Source organism: Tursiops truncatus, chromosome 3 (assembly GCF_011762595.2).
Source record: "Tursiops truncatus isolate mTurTru1 chromosome 3, mTurTru1.mat.Y, whole genome shotgun sequence".
NCBI lineage: Eukaryota > Metazoa > Chordata > Mammalia > Artiodactyla > Delphinidae > Tursiops > Tursiops truncatus.
In genome coordinates, this window is record NC_047036.1 from 34610753 (window position 1) to 34634286 (window position 23534).

Below are 23534 nucleotides of genomic sequence, written 5' to 3' on the forward strand. Positions count from 1 at the left end.
CCTGGGAGGATCCCACATGCCGCAGAGTGGCTGGGCCCGTGCGCCACAACAGATGAGCCTGGGCTCTGGAGTCCACGAGCCACAGCTGCTGAGCCTGCATGCCACAACTACTGAAGCACGTGTGCCTAGAGCCCGTGCTCTCCAACGGGAGAAGACACGACAGTGAGAAGCTCATGCACGGCAACGGAGACCCAACACAGCCAAAAAACAAACAAATTAATTAATTTAAAAAAAAAGACTTGTATTTTTTATAAAATCCCTAGAAATTAATTTCTTCTTAGCTAATTGGATTTTATCTGTTATATATCAATTGGGAGGGAAATGGTCCAAATGAGATCAATTATTTATTTTAGAAGGTACTTTTTGGTAGGTTCATAATTAATTTCAATGAGTTTTTAAAATCTAGCATTATATTTGTATTTGTTCTATGCATTGTAGCTTTCCTAAAGTAGAAATAATTAACTATAAAATTGGAGAAATTACTCACATTTCCTCTTTTCTAGGACTGGGTTTCTGGCTTTAAGCCCTTTCTTCAGTGTGCATTGGTGAGGGTCGGCTGTTAGCTGTTTATATCTATGGTGAGGGTCTTCTACACATGCTTACTTTGGTATGATTTTGGACAAATCACAGTATCACGTATTCTAGGATTTGGAGCAGTTAATAGTTAAATTCTGTCCAGTTTCTTCACCTGGAGATGAGGGGCTGTACTATATGTTCTCAGATCCCTTCCAATTCTCTCTGAAGACATGCACACACTTACTGTAAGTTGAGCAATAATTCCCAGTGTCAGGTATGTTTCCCGCTGAAAGTCCATGGTTGTTCAATGAATCTCTGGAATTGTAAATTTTATTTAATACTATACTTAGTGAGGTTTGGCATTTTGAGATGTCAAATGCTTATAAGAATTTTGATTCTTTAGCCCACATTGATCACATAATGTAGCCTTCCTGGTCTTCAGCTTCCTGATTAGAGAGTAATATATTGACAAGATAACATGAAATTTTTGTTTAATTAATAAACTTTTCCTGAGTATTTATTACGTATCAGGCACTGTAGGAATCCCTGAGGATACAAAATTAATACCTGATTCCTGCTTCCTATGTTTAGGGAGAATTGAAGGAAGAAGAAACTGGTGTTACAAAGGTCAGCTAGAAAGCCATTGTGGTCAATTACACTATTTCCTTATGTCAAGTGCAAAAAAGTGCACAACGTGAGAGTTGTGAGTTAAGTTTTATTTGGGGCCTCATGAGGACTATAGCCTGGACTACAGATAGCTCTGAGGAACTGTCAGTGTATATATGATTTTAGTGAAGGGGGATATGTGCAGTCAAGTACACATTTTGGCAGAAGGTTGCTGCTAGTCACGAGGAGCAGATGTCTCCATTAATGATTTTACTGGTTTTCTAGAAATGAGAAGACACAAGAAATTGGGCTCACAAAACCTTCTCCTGAAAATATCTAACTATCTGAAGGTCTGTTCTGCAGTTTTTCCCAGAGTACAGTGTGCCTCGTTTCTGATCTCTACCCTGAACTCCTTTCAGAGTGTGTTGAAGGTCAGCGACTACAGTGGCTAGTGACTTCATTCCTGTAGAATGGCAACAGATGACAAGCGACAACTTTTAGTTGGCACCTATTTTTAGTATTTTCTATGCAATAAAAAACTATCTTTCATAAGAAAGAAGATAGGATGGAGATTATTCAAGATATACTGTGTCAAATTGAAAAATGAAAAAAATGAGTTAAAGATTTGTTTGACCAGAGGCAAGAAAATAGGGACTGCAAAGTGGAAGTTAGACTCCTGAGTGCTTTGAAACTCACAGTTGAGAGGATGAACTTTTCACACGAAGGGCTTTAAGACATGGTCTTCAGATGTATGGCAATAGAAATTTTTGTAAATGCAAAATTTTTGTACTATTGGACGTGAGATGATGATGAATATGTTAAATGTGAGCTGGACAAAGCAGACCAGAAATAAAACAAACCCAGCTGCTAAAATTAAACTTTAAAAAAGCGACCCTCAACCGCTTGGACTGGGAATTTCCACCAGTGTTTGGAGGTCCCCACCTAGACGCACAGTAACCTCTTAGAGACTTGGATGTTCTCCAGGAGAGCCAGTCCTTTTTTTTTTTTTTTTCTTTAACCAGAGAAGGAATGATTAGTTGCAGCAAGGAGGGAGAATACCAGGGATCTTTCCCAAAGCAGTGTCTCCCAGGCTTTGCATATTTTAGGCAACCAAAACCAGACAGTCCTATTTTCAGACTTTCCTGTCTGCTCTGTTGACTGCGGCTGCAGCCCTGGTCACAGGGCAGACACCAGCCAGCCACTTCGGCACTCTCTAGTCAGAGCCCCCGCCAAGCCCCCTCCCACCCGCACCCAGAGATCTGGCTTCTCATTGGATCAGCGTGGGGACATGGGCGGCTTCCGATTGGTTTAGAGGAGGGGAGGTGCGTCCTGACGTCACGCCCGCCCGAAAAAGTCGGCCTGCTGCTCAGGGTTCTGGAGAGAGAATTCCGAGAAGAAAATAACCCGGAACAACCTGTGAGGGCCTGAGCCTGCCCTCTTTTGGAGCTGGGGTCCCCTTCCACCTATCAGGAGAGCTCCACCCCCCCACTCCCCGCCAGCGCCGGGGTATCAGGTGACCTCAGGCCGGCGCAGTCACGTGACTAGGCGCGCCCGCCCGTTGTGGCCATGGCGGCCTCAGGCTCCGGTGTGGTGAGACGAGTGGAGGAGCTCGGGGACCTGGCTCAGGCCCACATACAACAACTTAGCGAAGCCGCCGGCGAAGATGGTGAGGGAGCCGAGGAGAGGGAGGGAGGTGGGCGGGCGGATGGTTGTTCAGAGCTGGCGGTCGACGGCCGTAGGGGCTGAGGCTGCGGCCTGTTGTCCGTGTGGATCCCAGGCCAGGACTGCCGAAGGTGTTGCCCTTCTGGCCCGCGCTGTGGGGTCACTAGTCCACCTCCAAGAACTCACAACGCCTAAAGGCAAGGCGTTTGCTTCCAGACCCCATTTTTCATAACCCGTGAAAAGCGCTGAAATCCCAGTCATATTAGTGCTGCTTGTCCTTAACTGTCTCGGTAGCAACTGGGAAAAGGGGAAGATCTGGATGGAAGTACACGTGGAAGTTTAAATGAGTTGTTAAAGTTGGATGATGGTACGCAAATAAGTAATAGTTTTGCGTGTAGTAGAGATAGGCGTGTATAACAGTTCGACTTTTTCATTGCTTCGTTGTGAATTTCTGTGTTATGTTTTGGATTCTAAACTCAGCTGTAAACAATACAGAAGAGATTTACATTGGTATAATTTCGACGATTCTCTCACATTCATCACCTCAGGTCTCACAAGGGCCCTGTCAGTACTAGAATACTTTCTTGGAAATGTCTGAGCGGTTTCCTTTGAAAAACTGACGGAGAATTACTTGGACTTTTGTTCTCTTTCAATACTTACCAGCTGCCTCTACGTTTCTACATTATTTCCTTTTGAGTTTTGCACCTTTACTACAGATAGACAGTTTTAAAAATTCTTGTGGACTGTCTCATTGTCATCGAACTCATAGGAAAATAGTAGTGGAACGTTTTCCCAAGCGATTGAGTAGTTGGTGAATTTATTGAATAGGGTCCATGATAAAATGGCTCTAGTTCCAGTGAAGATTATTTGCTGGATTTTCTTTTCTTAGGGGTATGTTCTTAAAAACCCACAGACTACCCTGAGCTGTTTTCTTTTTTGGTTTGTGGTAAGTGAATCACATGACTAGTTAGTTCATGGACAGTAGTAGCTGTACCTGGAAGTGTATCTACGTTACTTCTAAGTAAGCTATTCAGTGATCTCCACCCCATTCCAACTCCATTAGAATCAGTCTAAAGAGATCAAAGAATGTATGCTATTCACTTACCATTGAAACCAAAAGCCATTGTCATTTTCCAATGGACGAGTTCTTTAATCCAGTCTAGAATGAGGACTGAAAATTAAAGTGGTATATATTCTTGTTTGGAGGCTTTAAAGTTCTGCAGTGTACTGGAATTAAAATAATAGTGGTCCACGTAATGAGCTATTCATCAGTATTACTAGCAAGATTTTCTTATATTTATGAAGTTTAATTAAAACATGGTTGCATGTATTTGCATTGAACTTGTATTTTCCCATAGCACAAAAATAATATGCACCTAAAATTTGTCCTTTAATGATATTTATATTAGGTTATACGGATTGATAGTTCCTGTTGTCTTTAAATTAGATCAGATACAACCAGACACTAGTCCATCTAAGAATACTCTCCTTTTTACCTCTGGTCAATTTTTGTTCATTTATTTCTCATTGTACGAGCATAGTATGTTTACTTTATGGAAATATACCATGAGAGGGACCTTTTCCAGGGACTATGTAAGAATCACTTGTCTTTGCCTTGTCAGTCACTACCTTGAATGGTTAGGAAAAATACTACATTTCATAAAAATTTTCTAAAATTGTGAGCCATTATCCCTCCACCTCTGTAATTATGTCATGAATTCATATGAGATACTCCTTCAGCAGCGGTTCAGTGAACTAAGTGCAAGTCTTTACATTTAAAATAATCCTGCAAATTAAGAAGAAAATATCAACTCAGTGTTTTAAGAAGTACCTAAGGAGTACCATGTTTCATACAATTTAGTTCACAATAGAATTTTTTTTCTGAGCTGTGTGGATGATACTTCTGGGCTGGGGAGAGATAGGAGGGCAGTGCTAAAGAAGTAGTTTTCAATTTAGGTGAATAGTGGACCTTAAAGCGTTCAGAATCTGGTTTAGATACAGGTTAGGCTTTACCAGGGAAAACTTAAAGTCATCATATTATTGCCAACAGATGCAGCTTAAGCTGGTGGTGCTTTTGTTCCAACGCTGAGCAGCTTACGTACCTGTGTAGGTGCTGAGGCTGGATCAGATGGACCCTCACCAAGTGCTACATTTTCTGTCCATTTGCCAGTGGGAGGAAAAGGATATATATTTCAGGAGGAAGCCACAGAGGGGCATACTTAGGAACTTAAGCGTCTTGATGGTGGGCATATTTAAATTTGACTACGTGAGATGATGCAGAAGTGTGGATGGCACCTTGGTATGGACACTTTGTAGGTTAGGGAGGAAAAATCCATAAGAAAAAGTGAAAACATCGAAGCAAAGAGAATATGACATAAGAGAAAAGGAAGAAATTAGACCATGTAGAGGGGAAGTGAGGGGGAGTTGTTTTTAGAGGGTATATCAGAGGTATTTAGTTTAATTTTGTCTAGGTTTTGAAGGCATAAGTAATTTGTCCCATTCCTAGGTTTTTAAAGGAGTAAAATATTCAGGTAGTTTGTGTAATTTTAATTGTAACAGCTGTTTGCATACATAAATACATAAACACAATTATAAAGTTATAATTGCTCAGAGTGCTTACATTTTATGAGGCATTTGATTTAATCAATCATGTTATTTTTTGGAGAATATATTTATGAAGTTATAAGTTAGTGGAAGTCCTTTCTGTAGATTTATATATATTATTTGTACTATTCCAATACAGGTTTTAAATTTATTGCTTAAACATTTTGAGTATGTCAACATCATAAAAGAAGCATTATGAAAATACAGATTGCACTTAAGAAATGGCAGCTGAACCTAGAAAGTTTTCAGTCCAGCTTTCAAGAATAAATTTCCATGACACATTTAAGTAGGATTAGGCATTATGATGTACTTCATGTTTTACGAAAGATATTATTACCATGCTGTAATAATTTCATTTCATCATTTTAGATATGTAACTTTTTTCATTTAAATGACACTCTGAAACTATGTGAAGTAATCATGGTTTTTTTTTTTGAAGAAAAATTAAGTCTTATTTATTTTTAAAACCAAACCACTAGGAAAATATATCACAGGCTTGAAACAGCAAACAGACATGCTGTATTATCATTTCAAGTAATAAGTTGGTTAAAACACAGCAAGGTCCTTAATAAAATGATAAGGTGCCAGAACTGGGGCAAGAACAATGCAGGTCGCAAAAGTGGTATCTGGTAACGGAGGGCTGTCCCTTTTTTTGCCCTAAAGGAGTCACAGCTCGTCCCTGAGTTGCTTACTTTTTCTTCTTTGACCTTCGTGTTGCCAGGGGATTGTCTCAACAGAGCTCTGTTATTACAGGGGGCAAAGTAAGCAATACTGGGTTTAGGCTTTCATTCTGTTATGTTTTATGAAAACAAGATTTTTCCAAGGCCAGTACTTCATAGCTCTCTTAATTATGCAGCTAACAATTCCTCTTTTGCTGTTCATTCCTGAATACTAACATATAGCACAATCAAAATCCCCTTTCCCTTCAAGGGTATCACTGCAAGATTGTCTTGTCACTCAGCTGACTCTGCTGCAGACACTCTCAGGGCCCATTATGGCTGCCAGTTAGAGGGAAGGTTTGCTTCCCCTACCGGTGTGATAGCGCTTCTTATATTTTTGCAGGGTCTCCAGGCTGAAAGATGTCATGTGTGAGAATTTTAAGAAATGTGTATCCACATCTTGATGGCCAGAAATGAATATCCGCAAGGACCCTTTCAAAGTTTTTATCCAAACTACCTCTCCCAACTCTGCATCTTAAAGTAACTTCATGCCCTTGTATATAAAACAAAACCAAGCAAAACAAATCCCCAGAAGCCCCCCTTTCCCCTTCTAAATTAGTGACCTCATGGATTTTGTTTTATTTCCAGTTTGTGGAAAATGTAGTGATCCTTCTGGTAAACAGGAGGTTGGCAATGAACAGAAACACCTCTCCTCACACTCCACCAGCTCATAAGCAGGTCAGATGAACCTGCCAGCCTGTTGATATCTGTGTACTAAGAGAAGCTGGTACCTTGGAGGGCTCTGGTTTGGTACAAGGGAGACTCCCTGCTGCCAGGATAAGCACTTGCCACATGAAATTCAGGCTCACAAAAACTCTCCTGTGCTATCTCTGACCCAAATTTTAGCACCAGGTTTTTTCACTTTCTAGGATTCAAACACAAAGGAACCAGTGTCCAGAGGCAAGTGACATAGGCCTTAAACTTGCTGCCATCCTTAATTTCCTCATTCATAAACTTTAGAAAACCCAAATCCGTATTCCTCTTTTTAAATAGATTCCTGCCTTCAGCCCTGATGGCCAATAGCAGACATCTATTTCCCAATGGATGAGAGAGAGCTCCTTCATCTTGGTCACGGTTGGGATGAGGTTTATGTGGTCATCCACACACTTGGTCACGCAACTCTCCAGCTGCCGCTTCACCTGAAGCTCTTTACTCCCCGCATCTATTGAATCTTTGGCTTTGTCGTTGCAATGCATAGTGCACTGGGCCAGGCGGTCCTGGAACTTCTCTAGCTCGCTGGTCACCAGGGCCTGGGCTTGAGCCAGAGGTGCATGGCAGCGCTCAATGCACTGGTGCACTTGCTGCATGGACGCCTGGCTGTCCTCACAACAGCTGGCGCTGCACCGGAAAATGAGGCCCTGCATCTTCCGGATGTTCTGTCTCTCCAGACTCTTCACCATAGAGTCCACCGCCTCCTGCACCCGGAGCTGCTGCAGCTGTGCCATGATGACCCCACGCTGCTCCAGTAATCATGTTTTTATCTCTTATAGATCACTTTTTAATTCGGGCCTCTGCAGCTCTAGAAAAATTGAAACTTCTGTGTGGAGAAGACAAAGAATGTTCAAATCCATCAAATCTTCTTGAACTTTACACACAGGTACTGAAACAGATGTGGTTTCTAACGTTGTTGAGGCAGTTTGCTTATTTAAGAGGGTTACTCCAAAATTTAGGTGTGATGAAAGCAGTTTATTCTCTATTTAAAGTGTTTGTGTTAAAAAAACTGTATGTATAAAGCATATAGACTTGAAGCTGTAAGGCAGTAAGTATCCTTACAAAGAAGAAAAGTTTATTGGATGTGTTGATAAAAAAGGAAAAAAAATCTTGCAGATAACAGTATTGCTTCCTTTTATAGATAATTAAGCAAAACTCTCAAATGGGGCTTCCCTGGTGGCACAGTGGTTGAGAATCTGCCTGCTAATGCTGGGGACACGGGTTCAAGCCCTGGTCTGGGAAGATCCCACATGCCGCGGAGCAACTAGGCCCGTGAGCCACAACTACTGAGCCTGTGCGTCTGGAGCCTGTGCTCTGTAACAAGAGAGGCCGCGACAGTGAGAGGCCCGCGCACCACGATGAAGAGTGGCCACCGCTTGCCACAACTAGAGAAAGCCCTCGCACAGAAACAAAGACCAAACACAGCCAAAAATAAATAAATAAATTAAAACAAAACAAAACAAAAAAAACACTCATGTGCAATTTCCAAGGTGTGAAAGCTTAGTCAGAGGGAATGGAGGTTTCTATAAGGGCTCTGATTATTTTTTTTTCCCCTGAAATTCACCTTTCCTTTGGATTCTCAACTTGACTACCTGTGCTTTTGTTATGCAAGTCCATAAGATTTTTCTGTTCCCCCCTTTTTTTACTTTCCTTTCAAATTCAGACCTTTCTACAGATAAGATCTGTTTTCTCAGTTTTCTCAAACACTGCTGAGGCAAGTGGACACTAAGAAACATAATTTTGAGGGACTTCCCTGGCGGTCCGGCGGTTAAGGCTCCGTGCTTCCACTGCAAGGGGCATGGGTTCGATCCCTGGTCAGGGAACTAAGATCCCGCAGGCTGTGCAGTGCAGCAAAAAAAAACCAAAACACATAATTTTATTATAGTAAGTAACACTTGTATACCACTTTATAGTTGACAGAGTGCTTCGTATGCCCGCCCTTGATTGCCAAGGGATAATAAAGATGAAGTGGTTTATAGGAAATAGAGTAAACTTAGTGAAGTTTCCAAAATGCACGTTCATAGCACTTAGGTGCCTGACACTCTGCTTTCTGTTAGGAGGTACATGGAGATGCTTTCTGCCTTCCGATGCGGTTGAATGAGCCTGTAACAACTACCCACAACCCCCCGAGAGCTGTTACAATTTGGGAGAAATTTACCTCTCTTTTCTTTCAGAAGGTTCCTTGCTTGTCTTGTTTCTTTCACATGGGAGAGTTCTAAACATTTTAACTTATTTCTAAGAATAAGGCAAAAGAATTAGAAATATAGATTAAAATTCCCCAAACCCCTTTGGATCTTACTTATCGTTCTCAATCACCAGGTCATTTTCCTTAGTATGATAATCTCTCCCTTCCTGGCTTAGACCTTCTACACGAGAGCACTTAACACTTAAGTAGTGCTGTTTGCTAGGTAATGTTCGAAGTGTTTGCATATGTTAATTCATTTTACCCTCAAAGCAAGGGACTTTGAAAGGCATTTGGATCAGTTTCTTCATTTTGTCAATGAAGAAACTGGCTCCAAAACAAAGATAAAATATTGACTTGTCCTTTGTTAGAACTCAGTTTCCTTAGTCTTAGTCCAGTAGATTAAACAAAGAAAAAGGATTGGGTAGTTTTAAAGTGCTGGTGCTTCATTTGAGAAACAGGTAATCCTTTGAAGATTCGGTATACAAAACTAGAGGTAGTGACCTTGTCTTGATATGGCAGGCATTTAGAAAATGTTCAGGAAGTATATATGTATAAATAGCAAAGACTATAATAATTATACTTTTCATAATTATATTGTATATAGTTAGCTTATCTGAATTAAAACATAAATACCCATTTTACTTTTTGAGGGAAACTAGATTATCTTAATTCAGTATTTTAGTAAAATCCTGTGAAGTTTACTATAAAGTTCATCTTAGATTATATTTATAGCTAGATATTTTGACTACTTAAATACTGTGCTAGAAGATTTAAATGTCTAATAAAGTATATATATGTAAGATTAAACTATAAGAATTATTTATTCAAGTTGAAATCATTTATACTTTTTTTTCTCTTTTACTTCAGGCTATTTTGGACATGACATATTTTGAGGAGAACAAGCTAGTAGATGAAGATTTTCCTGAAGATTCTTCACAAAAAGTAAAAGAGTTGATCAGTTTTCTTTCAGAACCAGAAATTTTGGTTAAAGAAAATAACATGCATCCAAAAGTAAGTTTTGCACAACTATGAATTATGGTGGAATGCTGCTGATTACTGTTATATTATCCTTTAGAATCTGTATTTTTTTTTTCTTAAATGTATCTTTGTTTTAAATTAAGATTGAAGGAGGGACATAAGAGTTGAACATTTCAGACTGATGTCACAACTCAAGTATCATATTTTTGTAAATATGTTTCAGAATGTTTGTTTGATGGAATTATATTGTAACTACAGTGCCTAGTAATTTTCTAAACATACACATTTGCTGTTTCTGCTCCCTTTACTTTTACAAGATGCTGTGTTTTCTTGAAGATCCCTAGTAACCTAATACCACATCTCTCGTCCTTTCAGTCTTCTGCCTGGACATTTGTTGCCTTTCTTACCAATGATCGCCCCATCCCTTGGAGGCCCTGCATGCTCCTCTTCGTCTCTAAGAAGCCTTGCTCTTGCTCTTTTTCAAGCATCTCCCCTCTCTTCCAATCTGGAAACATAGGCACTCCCCAAAGATATCTCCTTAATCCTCTGATAGTCTGTAGTTTGTCTTTGCTTGACAACTTGTTTTTACTGCTGTCTCTGTTTAGATGATTCCAAGATTTTTGTCTCTAGCCCTGGCTACTCTTTCAAGCAAATAATTTCTCATCTTGAACTGTCCGCTGGCTTTCTCTACGTAGATATCTTTGTTGCTCTTTGTGTTTATCAGGGAATGCTAACTGTGGAAACAAATAATCCCAAGTTTTAAATGATACCACATAGTAAAAGTTTGATTTATTAAAATTGTTTTTGTGTATATCTTTTCATTGTTTTATTTTAGCAGTAGTAGAAATTGTTTCAAGTAACATATTTCTGAAAACTTATTTTTTCAGTCAGATTATGGAATACTTATATTTCAAATATATTAGAGAATTGGCTACTAAAATACTTGAACATCAATTTTCTAGAAATATTTGTAAATTGGAGTAGTTATTTTAATTTTCACGTAGCAATAGATTTCTATATTTCTAATTGATTCAGAGTAAGGCATTCCTGTGTAGGTTGCTAAGTAAAGAGCAAATTTTGTGAAATGAGTATTTTTTAATTGCTCAATATTTTGAAATTTAATTTTGATTTTTACAGACACGAAATTTCTCTTTTTAGCTGTGTCTTTGTTGTATTTCAGCACTGCGATTTGCTTGGGGATGAACTCCTGGAATGTCTCTCTTGGAGACGAGGAGCCCTACTCTACATGTATTGTCATTCTCTGACCAAAAGGAGAGAATGGCTCACAAGAAAATCTAGCTTGCTTAAAAAGGTGAAAAAGCATTCCTCATACATGTTTTATTGTTGACATTTATAGGTTTCCAAAAGCTGTTTAGTACAGGATTAAGAGTAGAGGAATCAAAGGGCCTGGGTTGGCATTCCAGGCCTGTACTTACCAGCTATGTAATCTTAAACAAATTGGAATTACTGTGAAGATTAAATAAGATAACATGTAAAAACCCTTTGTAAACTGGGAAGTTTTATATGTTTTTTTTTAAGTTTTGGATTTTTATTTTTTATTGTACAAGATAGATAATCTATATTAATTTCTAAGCATATTTTTGGCCTGAAGAAAACAAACTTGGTTGTGAGCCTCTCTCTATCAGCAAATCACTCCTAAAGATCCCACATGACCCTGCTCCTAGGAAATTGTGGCCCTCTGATTTTTCTTGACTCTTCTGACCAAATTAGTAAATCCAAAGATCCTGTCTTAATATTTGTATCACTAAGGATCCTTCCTAACTTAGGTTGATTGTACACATGGTTTATGTGGGCCTGCAAATGAGAGGTCACACTTTCAGATGTAAAAGTTTGATCATAATATTTCTAAATTGTAATAAAGTACATCCATATTTTTAACAAGTTTTTGAACACATCTTTATTATCTTTAACCTCTTCTTGCTCTGATGACATTTTTGACAAGTATATTACTGAATCATGTGTTCTTGGTTAATGATTTCTCTTTTTTTCCCATACTCTTTTACTAATTGGAGGGTTATACTTATAAAAGTTTTGGGGTAGTAGGTCCTTATATTGTAATGTAATAATCATATGATATATCTGTATATTAGCCAATATTCTCTTGAGTAAAAATATTAACATTTGAAGTTTCTGCAGTTCTGCATCTAATACTTGGATTCTTTGTCTTTGACTTTCATTTAGTACCTTGTTGATGGAATCAGTTATTTGCTACAGATGCTGAATTTTCGGTGTCCCATCCAGTTAAATGAAGGAGTTTCTTTCCAAGACCTAGACACAGCTAAATTACTGAGTGAAGGTAATGTGATCCTTTTTGTAGTTTTCTAAGTGTTTTAAAGCATTTTTAAATTTTAAGAAGTTTACTAGATTTAACTTTGATTGAAATAAATTTCAGGTTACATTATAGACAGAAAAATAATAAAAGGGCTTTTTAAACAATTAAAAAAGTCTTCTCACGTAATATAGAGAAATACTGCTAATCTCTGCTTAGTAATTTAGGGACAGTAATATATCATGTTGCTTTTACTTACTTTGCATCCCCACAAAGCCCTGATCCTGCTCTAGGTTCAGCTAATTGTAACAGAGACTGGAGGTAACTTTTATTTTATTTTTATTTTTTAAAATTTATTTTATTTATTTATTTGGTTGCACCAGGTCTTAGTTGCGGCAGGCGGGCTCCTTAGTTGTGGCTGGCGGGCTCCTTTGTTGTGGCATGAGAACTCTTATTTGCAGCATGCATGTGGGATCTAGTTACCTGACCAGGGTTGAACCCAGGCCCTCTGTATTGTGAGCGCGGAGTCTAAACCACTGCACCACCAGGGAAGTCCTGAGACTGGAAGTAACTTTTAAACAAGGAGAAATTTACTGCTTTTTCACTTCAAAAAGGTCTAGAGCTGGTTATGGTGGCTTCATGGCATCATCAGGTTCCTATCTTTTTCCTCCATCGTCTTTCAAAGTGGAGCGCTACAGCTTCAGAAGGAGGCGAGTTATATAGAATGCATGTAAACAGTACTTGCCAGAGTTGTGCAACATGCATCCCTGTTGAGGACATTGCTTCCATTCTCAGTGTCTCAAGATGCTGCTGGAGCTCCTTCCGTCTCACCTGTGTTCCAGTCCATAGGAATGGCAAAATGATGTTTCTTTCAGCCAGGTCTTTCTTTCATCCTTCTCAAGTTTGTTACAACACTTAGAACACTTCTACCTACATTTCACTGGCCAGAATTTAATCACATGGCTTCATATAGCTACAAGGGAATCTGGGATGTATAGCCCTTTACATGATACATTGCCATCCCAAATAATGTCTCTTTACTAAGAAAGAAAGGAAGAATGAATATTGGGTGGTAACTGCTAGTTTCTGTCATAAACTTATATGCATTTAAAAATGTTAGGAACTGGATATAGAGCATCATTTGGGTTTTAGACTGAGGTTTGAGAGGGAAGAACCACTTACTTTTAGCGTCTCTTTTTACAAATGGAAGAACTGAGGTCCTGATATGCCTGATAAGGTCACATAGCTGGCAAGTGATGTTAGGTTCTTTGTGTAAACTTTCTTTATGCTTCATCTGAAATTTTGGGGAAATTTTGATGGGGAAAATTCAAACATGGGGAATAAGAAGAAAACTTCTTAGGGAAAATTCTGTGTTTTAATTCTATAAGTGTATTTTAATTCTTTCTTTGTTAGCTTCTATAGGCTTTTCCTTTCCATTAGAAAACATCACACAGAAAAAAAACACCATGATTTAAGAGCCATTAACATATGACTGGCTACTGTTGTCCAAAAGTTGTTACCTTCAGTTTATTCAGGCAAGTAGCTTGTCCTAAAAAAACTTGTGACTATAAGGTGCTCCTTCAGTGGGCATGATGTTTTGACAAACATGGGGTGTTTTGATTTATTTGTGGGAAGTATTTATTCCAGGTAACTAGTGAACCGATTACCTGCATTAAAAATGATCTTTCTAAAATTTCCTCACCCACATGTATTGATTTAAAAGAAAAAGCAGAGATGGGCATTAAAGCTTATTTAGAACCAAAGAAAAGAGCACAAGTCACCAATTTCCCTTATTCTCCCATTTCTAGTCATAAAGTCATATATTCTCATGGCCTAGAATTTTTTTATCACGATGCTTGTGATACTGGTGTCTTCTCTTGGATTATAATTGATTACACTCGCCTCTATCTTCCATTGCTTCTTCAACAGGGGAATCAAAGGCACAGAAAGGGTCTCTTTTTTCCAGGAAACAACAAAACAGCATCAACTCCCTAGCAGTTTTGCCACAGGCATCAGTCCTCTTTTGGTGCTGACTTCTTGCTCTCATCTAAAGCAGTTTGTTCCTCCCTACTTCATTCCTCAAGATGTAGATTAGAAGCCAGGAAGCCTGCTTTTCATAGGCTAAATTACTCTTAAGGCCCTGGTGGAGTGGTTCTAATTTTTTTTTAAATTTTTTGTTAGTCAATATAAAAAACATAATTCGGAATAATTCTTAGTACTAATTAGAGAGAAAAGTTCTATGTGAATCATCAAAATATTTTTGTGGCCAGATCTTAATGATAATTTGCCTGATTTTACATAAAACTCAAAACAGTGTATACTTAGTATGATTTTTATTTCGTTTTCCAAGGTGAGATAATCATTTTGTCCTTTGGTCATTACCTGTATGCCATTAAATTTTCAGCTTTTAAAAATTACCAGGTAATGTATTCAGTAAATCTTTTTATCTCATTTCTATGGTTCATTCTTCTGTGGGCCCTTATAAAAATAGCCTTGTCAGGATAACTCTGGAGTTAACTAGGTTAAAAGATTGTTCAGCTGTGCACATCCTTGGGTTATGCCCTTTTTATGCCACTGAAGAGCCCCCTTCCCAGCAGCCTTTGGCTCATAGCTTAGCCCAGAACCTGGATTTCAGATGGCTTAAAGGAGCAGCTCTGAATTGACATCACTAATTGCTTGGGTAGCTTGTTTAAAAATACAGATTTCTTTTCTTTTCTTCTTTTTTTTATGTTATCTTTTTTTAAAAAATTAAATTTATTTATTTATTTTTGGCTGCGTTGGGTCTTCGTTGCTTTACGCGGGCTTTCTCTAGTTGCAGCGAGCAGGGGCTACTCTTCGTTGCAGTGCTCAAGCTTCTCATTGCTCTGGCTTCTCTTGTTGTGGAGCACAGGCTCTAGGTGCGCAGGCTCAGTAGTAGTGGCATGTGGGCTCAGTAGTTGTGGCTTGTGGGCTCTAGAGTGCAGGCTCAGTAGTTGTGGTGCACAGGCTTAGTTGCTCTGCGGTATGTGGTATCTTCCTGGACCAGGGCTCAAACCCTTGTCCCCTGCATTGGCAGGCAGATTCTTAACCACTTCGCCACCAGGGAAGTCCCCAAAAATACAGATTTCTGTGTATCACATTCAGGTTCTGATTTAATATGTGGAGTTCAGGAATCTATTTTTATAATCTACCGTAATTATGATGCAGTCAGATTTAGACATCAGTGCTTCTAGAGAATGCCAGTCTGGCCACCTTTTTTTTCCTATGAAGGTCATCTTTCTGCCCTCACTTTTACTTCATGGGTTATTCACTCTCTTCCTCCCTGCACCCCGCACTCTCTTGATGTGTTTGCCAAGGATATAAGCAGTGCAAAGTGAAGTATTTTATTGAAAACAATGCTGATCATTAGCAGAAAAAATACCAAGGAAAATTTGTAGCAGCAAAAAGACTATAGCTACAGAGTAATGGATTCCTTGGCGGAGTAGAGAGGGAGAATGTGTAATTTTTACGTTGTTCATTTCTTCCTTTGGTATTTTAATGCAGTACAGTAGTTTAGCATAGTCTGTGGACCAGCAGCCTCACCCTAGGTCCTAGGACTTTGTTAAAAATGCAGATTCATAGACCCAATCCCATACCTGAATCTGAAAGTTTTGGAGGTGGGAGCCCAGCAATCAGCATTTCAACATGTCCTCCAGGTAATTCTAATGCAGGCTAAAGTTTGAGAACCACTCTTTAGCATATAGCTATTCATTCTCTCCTCAGAAACACCTTTCCAAAGGATATCTGTGTACCTTGTTTAACCATCACTCCTTGTTAATATAAAGGATGAGGCTAACTTAGAGTTGGGCACAAATTGAATGCCAGCTCTCCCTTAAGCAAACACTTCTCATCTTTCCCAAGTGGCTTCACTTTGTGGGACTTACTTCAGCTCTTCCTCCTGCTTAAAAGTTAACCTTCTTTTCATTTTTGCTTCTGTCTGCTTACTCCCCTCTACCAGTCTTTTGAGGAATAATTAGGGTGTAGGATCACAAAAATGAAAAAGGATATAAATTCAGTGAAATGTCCTATCTAATATGAAATATAATTCTGCAGTGAAAATCGTTAATTTGGAAAAAACAGCAAACTATTCCTTAAGAAAACTCCATGAAATTAAGGAGGGCATGTGGAATCTTGATTTTTGTGAACTGGGGCTTAAAGAGCTTTGGTGAGTTGCACAAAGTCAATAATTTACACCCAGATCCTCTTGATTCTAGGTCTGTTTCTTTTTATATTCTAAATAACATCTAATGCTATTCCAGCTTTTTCTATGAGGTTTATGACCTTTTAGCTATGAAGAAATGAAGTGAAAAGAAGTGATTATGGGTAATATGCATTGTACTTACTGAGTTGTTTTATACATAGAAAGCATAATTTATAGAGTGTAGCCCATCGTATGTTCATGAATGCAAGCCTCAGATTCTGCTCTTATTTCTTTTGTTGATATAGCAGTGTAATGAATCAGTTCGTCTGCTAAGCTTATTCCTTCTCTTGCTACTATTTGTAAGCTGAATTGGAGATGAGGTGAAGGGTTACCTATAGGGACAAACTCTGAGACTACCAAAAACTTGCAATAGATTTAAGATAATACAAACTGTAACAGTTTTGGAAGCTGAATTTTTCTTGTATTTTTATACCTCTAGTACTATCATAGTCATTTCTGATGAGCCATATTAGGTGAGCAACTGAGATTATGATGCTCATTTATTTGAGGTAAACTTTTCTAGTCACACAAGTACCTGTCTAGTAGAATAGATCATTTATTTGTATTTTATGACTTGAAGAAGTTAAATAGTCATATAATTTAATAGCACTTCATGCATTTTTATTTTATGTGTTTCCTAAGAAAATTCCATGAAATAAGTAGGGCATGTGGAATCCTGATTTTTGCAAACTGAGGTTTAAAGAGCTTTAGTGAGTTATACAAAGTCGATAATTTATCCCCAGATCTTTACAATTCTAGGTCTTTTTGTTTTTATATCAAATTAATATACTTTGTGTGTCATAAATGTTTAATTATATAATCACCTTCCATAATAAGCACGCTTTCAACTTTTGATGGGAATCCTGCAATGTATTCCTTTTTCCTGGGAACATAAAGCATCTTGGATACAATTTAACATCTTTGGTAACTTAGAATCATATGGCCTCTAAGGGACATGATTATGCAGGATCATCTCTGTACAATGCTGTAGAAATATAGGAACTGTATTATTGATCCTGAGTATACCCCTAAATAAAAGCTGTGTTCATGGATGGGATTGAGGGAATCTCTGAGTACTCTGAAATTGTATGTGGAATATGGGATGTACGTTCTGGGAGAGGTTCCATCGATTTAGATTAGATTCTCAAAGAGATCCTAAAGTGAACACCAGAAAGATGAACACACTGACCTATATGATTCTTTAAAAATAATTCTTTTTTTGGGGAGGGTGGGATTGGGTCTCTTTTATAGATAAAATAGAGATAGAAGTGCCTATGGAATGAGGATTGTGTTAGTGATATTTGGCTTTTCTAAGTACAGCTGTTAAATGAGAAGGGAAAATGCTTAATGATGTAAAAAGATTTTATTAGAGTCTTAATCACCAGGGTTTCTTTTTAAATTTTTAACTTCTAATCTCTCAACTTAAATGACTTTCCCAGGAATATTTAGTGACATTCATTTGCTGGCTATGATGTACAGTGGAGAAATGTGTTATTGGGGATTGAAGCATTGTGCAGATCAACAGCCAGAAAATCATGAAGTGGATACTGGTGTTTCTGGAGCAAGCTACACTACACACAAAGAACCTTTGGATTTCCGAGAAGTAGGAGAAAAAATTTTGAAAAAGTATGTATCTGTGTGCGAAGGACCCCTGAAAGAACAAGAATGGAATACAACAAATGCAAAACAAATTTTAAACTTCTTTCAGCATCACACTAACTAGTAAGTTCATCTACTCCTTTTCAAACAGGAAAACAAAAAGGCTCAGGAAATGGAAGTTCCAGAAGAGAAGACATATTGATACTGAATTTAGGAACATTACACTACATAAAGATAGCCAGCATGGTTACCCTTTTTTAAATGCCATCACCATCTTTCACTATATATTCTTTTTATTTAAAAAAAAAAAAAGATTTTTTTTGATGTGGACCATTTTTAAAGTCTTTACTGAATTTATTACATTATTGCTTCTGTTTTATGTTTTGGTTTTTTGGCCGCGAGCCATGTGGGATCTTGGCTCCCCGACCAGGGATCGAACCTGCACCCCCTTCATTGGAAGGCAGAGTCTTAACCGCTGGACCACCAGGGAAGTCCCTCACTATATATTCTTAAACCTGTGAAGGAATGATTCTTTAATATCTAAAATGGCATTTATGTTATTCTAACTCACTCTGAACTACAGATATCCTGTAACTAATACTAAGGAGAAATCCAATTTATCTCTATAAAGAGTTTTTTTCTATTACTTCAGATTTTTTTTTATTGTGGTACAATATACATAACATAAAATTGAACATTTTAACTGTTTTTAGATTATTTTTTAATCTCCCTGTCTTGAAGTTTGCTGCACTTCAGAGATTAAAATCAAGTCCCCTCTTTGCTTTGTATATATGCTATAGATATAAAAATTGGCAAAATGAAAAATTTTGACCAACATCCATGTACCATTTCCAGACTAAGATAAATAATGAAAGACTCCACAAAAGAATTTTTGTTTGTTTCACCACGTACTACTAATGGCATTTAAAATTTTTAGTCTATTAGGCATTTTATAAAAATTTCAAAATTTTCCTATATTGTTTCAAAGAATATGCACGGTTTATTAAATGAGTAATGAAGATAAAACCATGTTAGGTTAGTCCGCCATTAGTCTTATGTCTTTAGAGCACATCTTTTCATGTTTTGAAATTTTAATAGTTTTTGTCTTTAATTGTAGGGGTGAGTGTTAAAGGCCGAGAGCCCCACCTGGTATCTTGCTGACAGTCTTTCTGTCTACCTCAGTTCCTGTTGTCGTCTTGGGATGATCTGTCTGATACCTTGCCAATATCCTTCACCTCTGGGCCGTTGACTTCATCACATTCCAGGAACTTAACTCCCACGGCCTCAACATGAATATCACCATCCTGAGTTTCTCTTTCTGAAATCTTAAATTTCAATAGCTAATGACATTCTTATCTTTCCAGTTTTTTACTTCCTCATTTTGATTGATTCTTCTCCCTCTTATTTCTTTTGTATCTCTTTAGCTTCCTCATAGCCTCCTCCTCTTGCTGCCCCCTTTTCTCCTCACCATAGCCTCTTTCAGATTTTCTTCCTTCCCTGTCCAGCCTTGGCCTTATGGGGCACCATATGACGTGCTCTCCACAGTCCCTTCAAATCCATCTTCCCCTGGTCTTTCAGCCTAATCATTCTGCAGTCCCTCAACATTGAATTAATCCTATCGTTCTACCTTCTTTTTTGGGGATGCTGAGTTCCATGTGAAGTTCCTGCAGCTCCTTCAAAGTGGAATCACTCTAAGTGTCTTGCCTTCAGCTTTAGAAGAGCCCTCAGTGTAAGCCTTTTGTCTGTTACTAGTGTGGCCCCTGTCCCTTTCCCACTGTGGCTAATCCAAACCTCTAACTTGCCTCATCACTCTCCTCTGGCCCTTTGTCCCCTCCCCTAGCACATGGCTGTTGGTCCTGTCTTACAGAAAATAGAGACTATGAGGAGGTCAGTGTTTGTTCACCCATTTTGCCCTGCTCATGTCCCCGCTTTGAGGAGGAAAAGAGGTATCCTGCTTCGTGTTGAAGACTAGTCTCCACGTTTCCTCTCTGCCGGCTCCCTCATTCCCCCGACGCTTCTCTTTTTTCTGCCAATATCCTGTACGTATTGCTCTTTTCCAGAATACTGTTTTTTCTTTTTCCTCCCTCTTCTCCCATTTTTCCTTCCTTCCTTCCTTTCTCCCTTTTTTCTTTTTTACTTACTCTAAATACAGTTGACCCTTGAACAACACAGGTTTGAACTACGTGGGTCTACTTATACGTGGGGTTTTTTTCAGTAGTAAATACTACAGTACTACACAATCAGTGGTTGGTTGCATCTCCGGATACAGAGGAATTGCAGATATGGAGGGCTGACTAAAAGTTATATGCAGATTTTTTTTTTTTTTTTTTCCGGTACACGGGCCTCTCACTGTTGTGGCCTCTCCCGTTGCGGAGCACAGGCTCCGGACGCACAGGCTCAGCAGTCATGGCTCACGGGCCCAGCAGCTTCGCGGCATGTGGGATCCTCCCGGACTGGGGCACGAACCCACATCCTCTGCATCGGCAGGCGGACTCTCAACCACTGCGCCACCAGGGAAGCCCTATATGCAGATTTTTGACTGCTAGGAGGATTGCACCCCTAACTCCATCATTGTTCAAGGGTCAACTGTGCATTTATGTGATGTTATTGATAGCCACAGCTTCTATCACCTGTAATGTTAGGCTGACTCCCAAACCTGTAGCTTGAAACCCAGCTTCTGCTTTCTAAACCTTCTTTCTAACTGCCTATTAAATATCTTCACTTAGACATCCCATAGTAATTTTAAATTCGATATGTTCAAACAACTAATCCTTACTTTTCATCTAAAATCTTTTCCAGTTCATGTTTTCTCTTTTTTTGATCTTCCACGAAGCAGGGCAACACAGAATGCTGTAACCTACTTCTGCCTACCTTGCCAGCCACATCTCTGCAGCTCTTCCTGTGTGATCATTTTCTAGTCCAGTGTTCCTTAGGCTCATTTTTGATCAACATTCTGATGGAGCTGCTTGGGACAAGGAGAGTCTCTCCCTATCTCTGCCTTTTCCTCCTTGTTTATCCTTACACAGCTAAGAAGATTTTTATTTAACTTAGCTTTTACAAGTTTTGCTATGAAAATAACCTTTGCGCTTTCTAAGTATAAATGTTTAAATCACAGACTGCCCACCCTCACCCCACCCTTTTTGGAGAATCATGATCAATCACAAGTATACTAGTTCCTTCCCCAATGTGCTGTGTGTATTTTTTCCTCAATATCCTCGTTACTTCTGGCTGGAACACTTTGCCCTTCTTTGTAGTCAAGTGAATACCTATTTATCCTTTAGGACTCAGCTCCAGTGATATTGGATCCATAAGGCTTTTTCCAGCCCTTTTCAGTCAAAGTTACATGTCATTCTGCTTCTGCTCCCTGAAACTTCCCCAACCCATGTTATCACACTGATCACATTGCTTTATAGTCATTTTTCTTATGAGTTGGCAAACTCCATATTTTAAAAATGTATCTTTATGTATAGTGCTTAATGAATAGTAGGCCCTTAGTAATGTTTTTGAATTAATAAGAGGTATGATTCTTAAGTGCTGAAGTCTGCCACAAAAGGGTTACTGCTCTTGGATTCCAAACTGCCCTGACCTCTGTACCAGTGGTTGACAAGGCCAAGAGGGAATTACTCCTCAGAGGAGTAAAGTATCATTTAGATCTAGAACCAGAGAAAAGTAGAGAGCTTTCTCTTCAGAAGCTGGGAACTCCATTTTGTCTTCATGACCCTGTGAACCACTTGGGTCTCTCACTGGTTGGTACACTAATGGGGCTACTGTTGGGTGCTTTTTGTACAACTTTTTCATCCCCCACACAATTGGAGAATAATTTGTAGACCATAACAGTTATAATGCTTTTTACTGTGATGTATTACAAAACAATGGACAGTACATTTTTGTATGTGTTAAAGCCTGCTATGTAAATTCTGTTTCATTTAGAATGGATTAACTTCAAAATACCAAATACTCCACATAAGAAAAGTACTATAATTACTGTAATTCACTCATCAACAACTATTATGTGCCTATTACATGCTAGGTTTTATCCTAGGCACTGAGTATATAGCTTTGTAAAACACCAGAGTTTGTTTCTAGTGGAGGAAGTTAACGCATTTTAAGAAATAAATGTGTAGCTTGGTGAGTGATGAGTGCTATGAAGAATAAAGCAGGGCATGGGGCTAGTGTGACTCAAGAGGGGTGCTGTTTTATTTAGGGTGGTTGGGAAGGCACCTGTAAGCACCTGTCCACTTCAGCATTTGGCTCTACCCCTCTGGTTGAATACTGTTCAGTGTGCCATTGCACATTCAGTATATTCATGAAGTTTCTCTTTCTTATGGAAGTTTTGATGCTGAAATAAACAATGAATCACTACCTAAGAACTTCTCATTTTGATCCCATTTAAAGGGTTTCTCTCCAGTGTGGCCCTTACTAATGGGTAAGTGATAACCTAAAGACCTTGTAGCATTTATTACACTTGCAGTTTCTCTCCATTTTGAACTCTGATGGTTACTAAAACTCTGTTAAAGGATTTTTCATAATCCTTAAATTTGTATGGTTCTTTTCCATTATGAATTTTCTCATGTTATCTAGGCTTTGAGACTTAGTTAAAGGCTTGTCTGCTTTGCTGCATTTATAGGGTTTCTGGCTACTGTAAATTGTTTGATGCTGATTAAGGTGCAGATCATGAGTGAAGACTTTCCCTTACTTGTTTGCATACAGTAGAGTGAGGTGAGAGTCATTGGCTAAAACCCCACAATGAAATTTACATTCCTGCCTTTACAGTCAGTCCCACTGGGAATTCTCTGATGTTCATTAAAGTGGGAGATTCATTTTAATGCCATTTTTTAAAAACCCACAGCTGGCTTATATGCTAGTTTTAGATTGCTTGTCACTTTTCTCTCTCCACCTTCCAGGGCTCCTTTTCTGACTCCCATAAGGATACCCCTTCTACCACAGAATACAGGATTCCATAGTTCTCTAGTATCACCTCCTTGTATTATTTTTTTTAACACAATATGAGCTATCATGGAAGTATTACATTAACATACATTTAATGTATCCACAGTTAAAATATGCATTATGTATTCGTGCTGCTGTTCCTTACTGTTTTTTATTTTCCTACTTCTAGTGAAAATTTCCAAGTAAAATGTTTTGGAGCATATAAAATTAAAAAAAAAATAAAACCATAGTCCCATATTTGTATCTTTATTTTCTTTTATATCTGAGTGTTGTGTCAGAATGAAAACTTTTATCATGTTAGTTTACGATTTATAATCAAGCAGGACCCTATGGGGCCTTTCTGGGACAGATTCCTCCCCTCCCCCCATGTCCTCCACCTGCCTCTTGTTTATAGAAAAACTTTAGCCTCCTAGGCTTTCCCCAAGTTCCAAAAATAAATTTAATCAGAGAAGTGAGAAAATGCAGAAACAAAGGAAAACAGTCAAACAGGACAAA

At 38.5% G+C, this 23534-nt stretch overlaps 1 protein-coding gene across 4 annotated transcripts; it reads left to right on the forward strand.

Annotated features, from left to right (window-relative positions):
* Positions 1 to 2491: 2491 nt before the first annotated feature.
* RIMOC1 (RAB7A interacting MON1-CCZ1 complex subunit 1) lies at positions 2492 to 23276 on the forward strand. 4 transcript variants are annotated; one of them, XM_073802084.1, is made up of 7 exons: positions 2492 to 2788; positions 7598 to 7704; positions 9871 to 10014; positions 11162 to 11293; positions 12184 to 12298; positions 16343 to 16454; positions 17930 to 18117. In XM_073802084.1, exons 1-7 carry the CDS (start codon positions 2689 to 2691, stop codon positions 17937 to 17939), a joined length of 720 nt encoding a protein of 239 aa, XP_073658185.1. In that variant the 5' UTR covers positions 2492 to 2688; the 3' UTR covers positions 17940 to 18117. The 4 variants fall into 4 exon arrangements, with proteins under 4 accessions (XP_073658185.1, XP_019785647.1, XP_033708719.1 ...); XM_019930088.3 differs by lacking the exon at positions 16343 to 16454 and adding an exon at positions 19207 to 23276 and having other exon boundaries at positions 2496 to 2788; positions 17930 to 18212; XM_033852828.2 differs by lacking the exon at positions 16343 to 16454 and adding an exon at positions 7101 to 7181 and having other exon boundaries at positions 2497 to 2788; positions 17930 to 23276.
* The last annotated feature ends 258 nt before the right edge of the window (positions 23277 to 23534 follow it).

Excerpts from the sequence above, each read along its gene's own strand:
- RIMOC1 (XM_019930088.3), top strand. The coding sequence starts at position 2,689 with ATGGCGGCCTCAGGCTCCGGTGTGGTGAGACGAGTGGAGGAGCTCGGG. Across the intron at positions 7,705-9,870 it reads TTCTTGAACTTTACACACAG|GCTATTTTGGACATGACATA; the intron begins GTACTGAAACAG and ends CTTTTACTTCAG. Across the intron at positions 11,294-12,183 it reads AATCTAGCTTGCTTAAAAAG|TACCTTGTTGATGGAATCAG; the intron begins GTGAAAAAGCAT and ends ACTTTCATTTAG.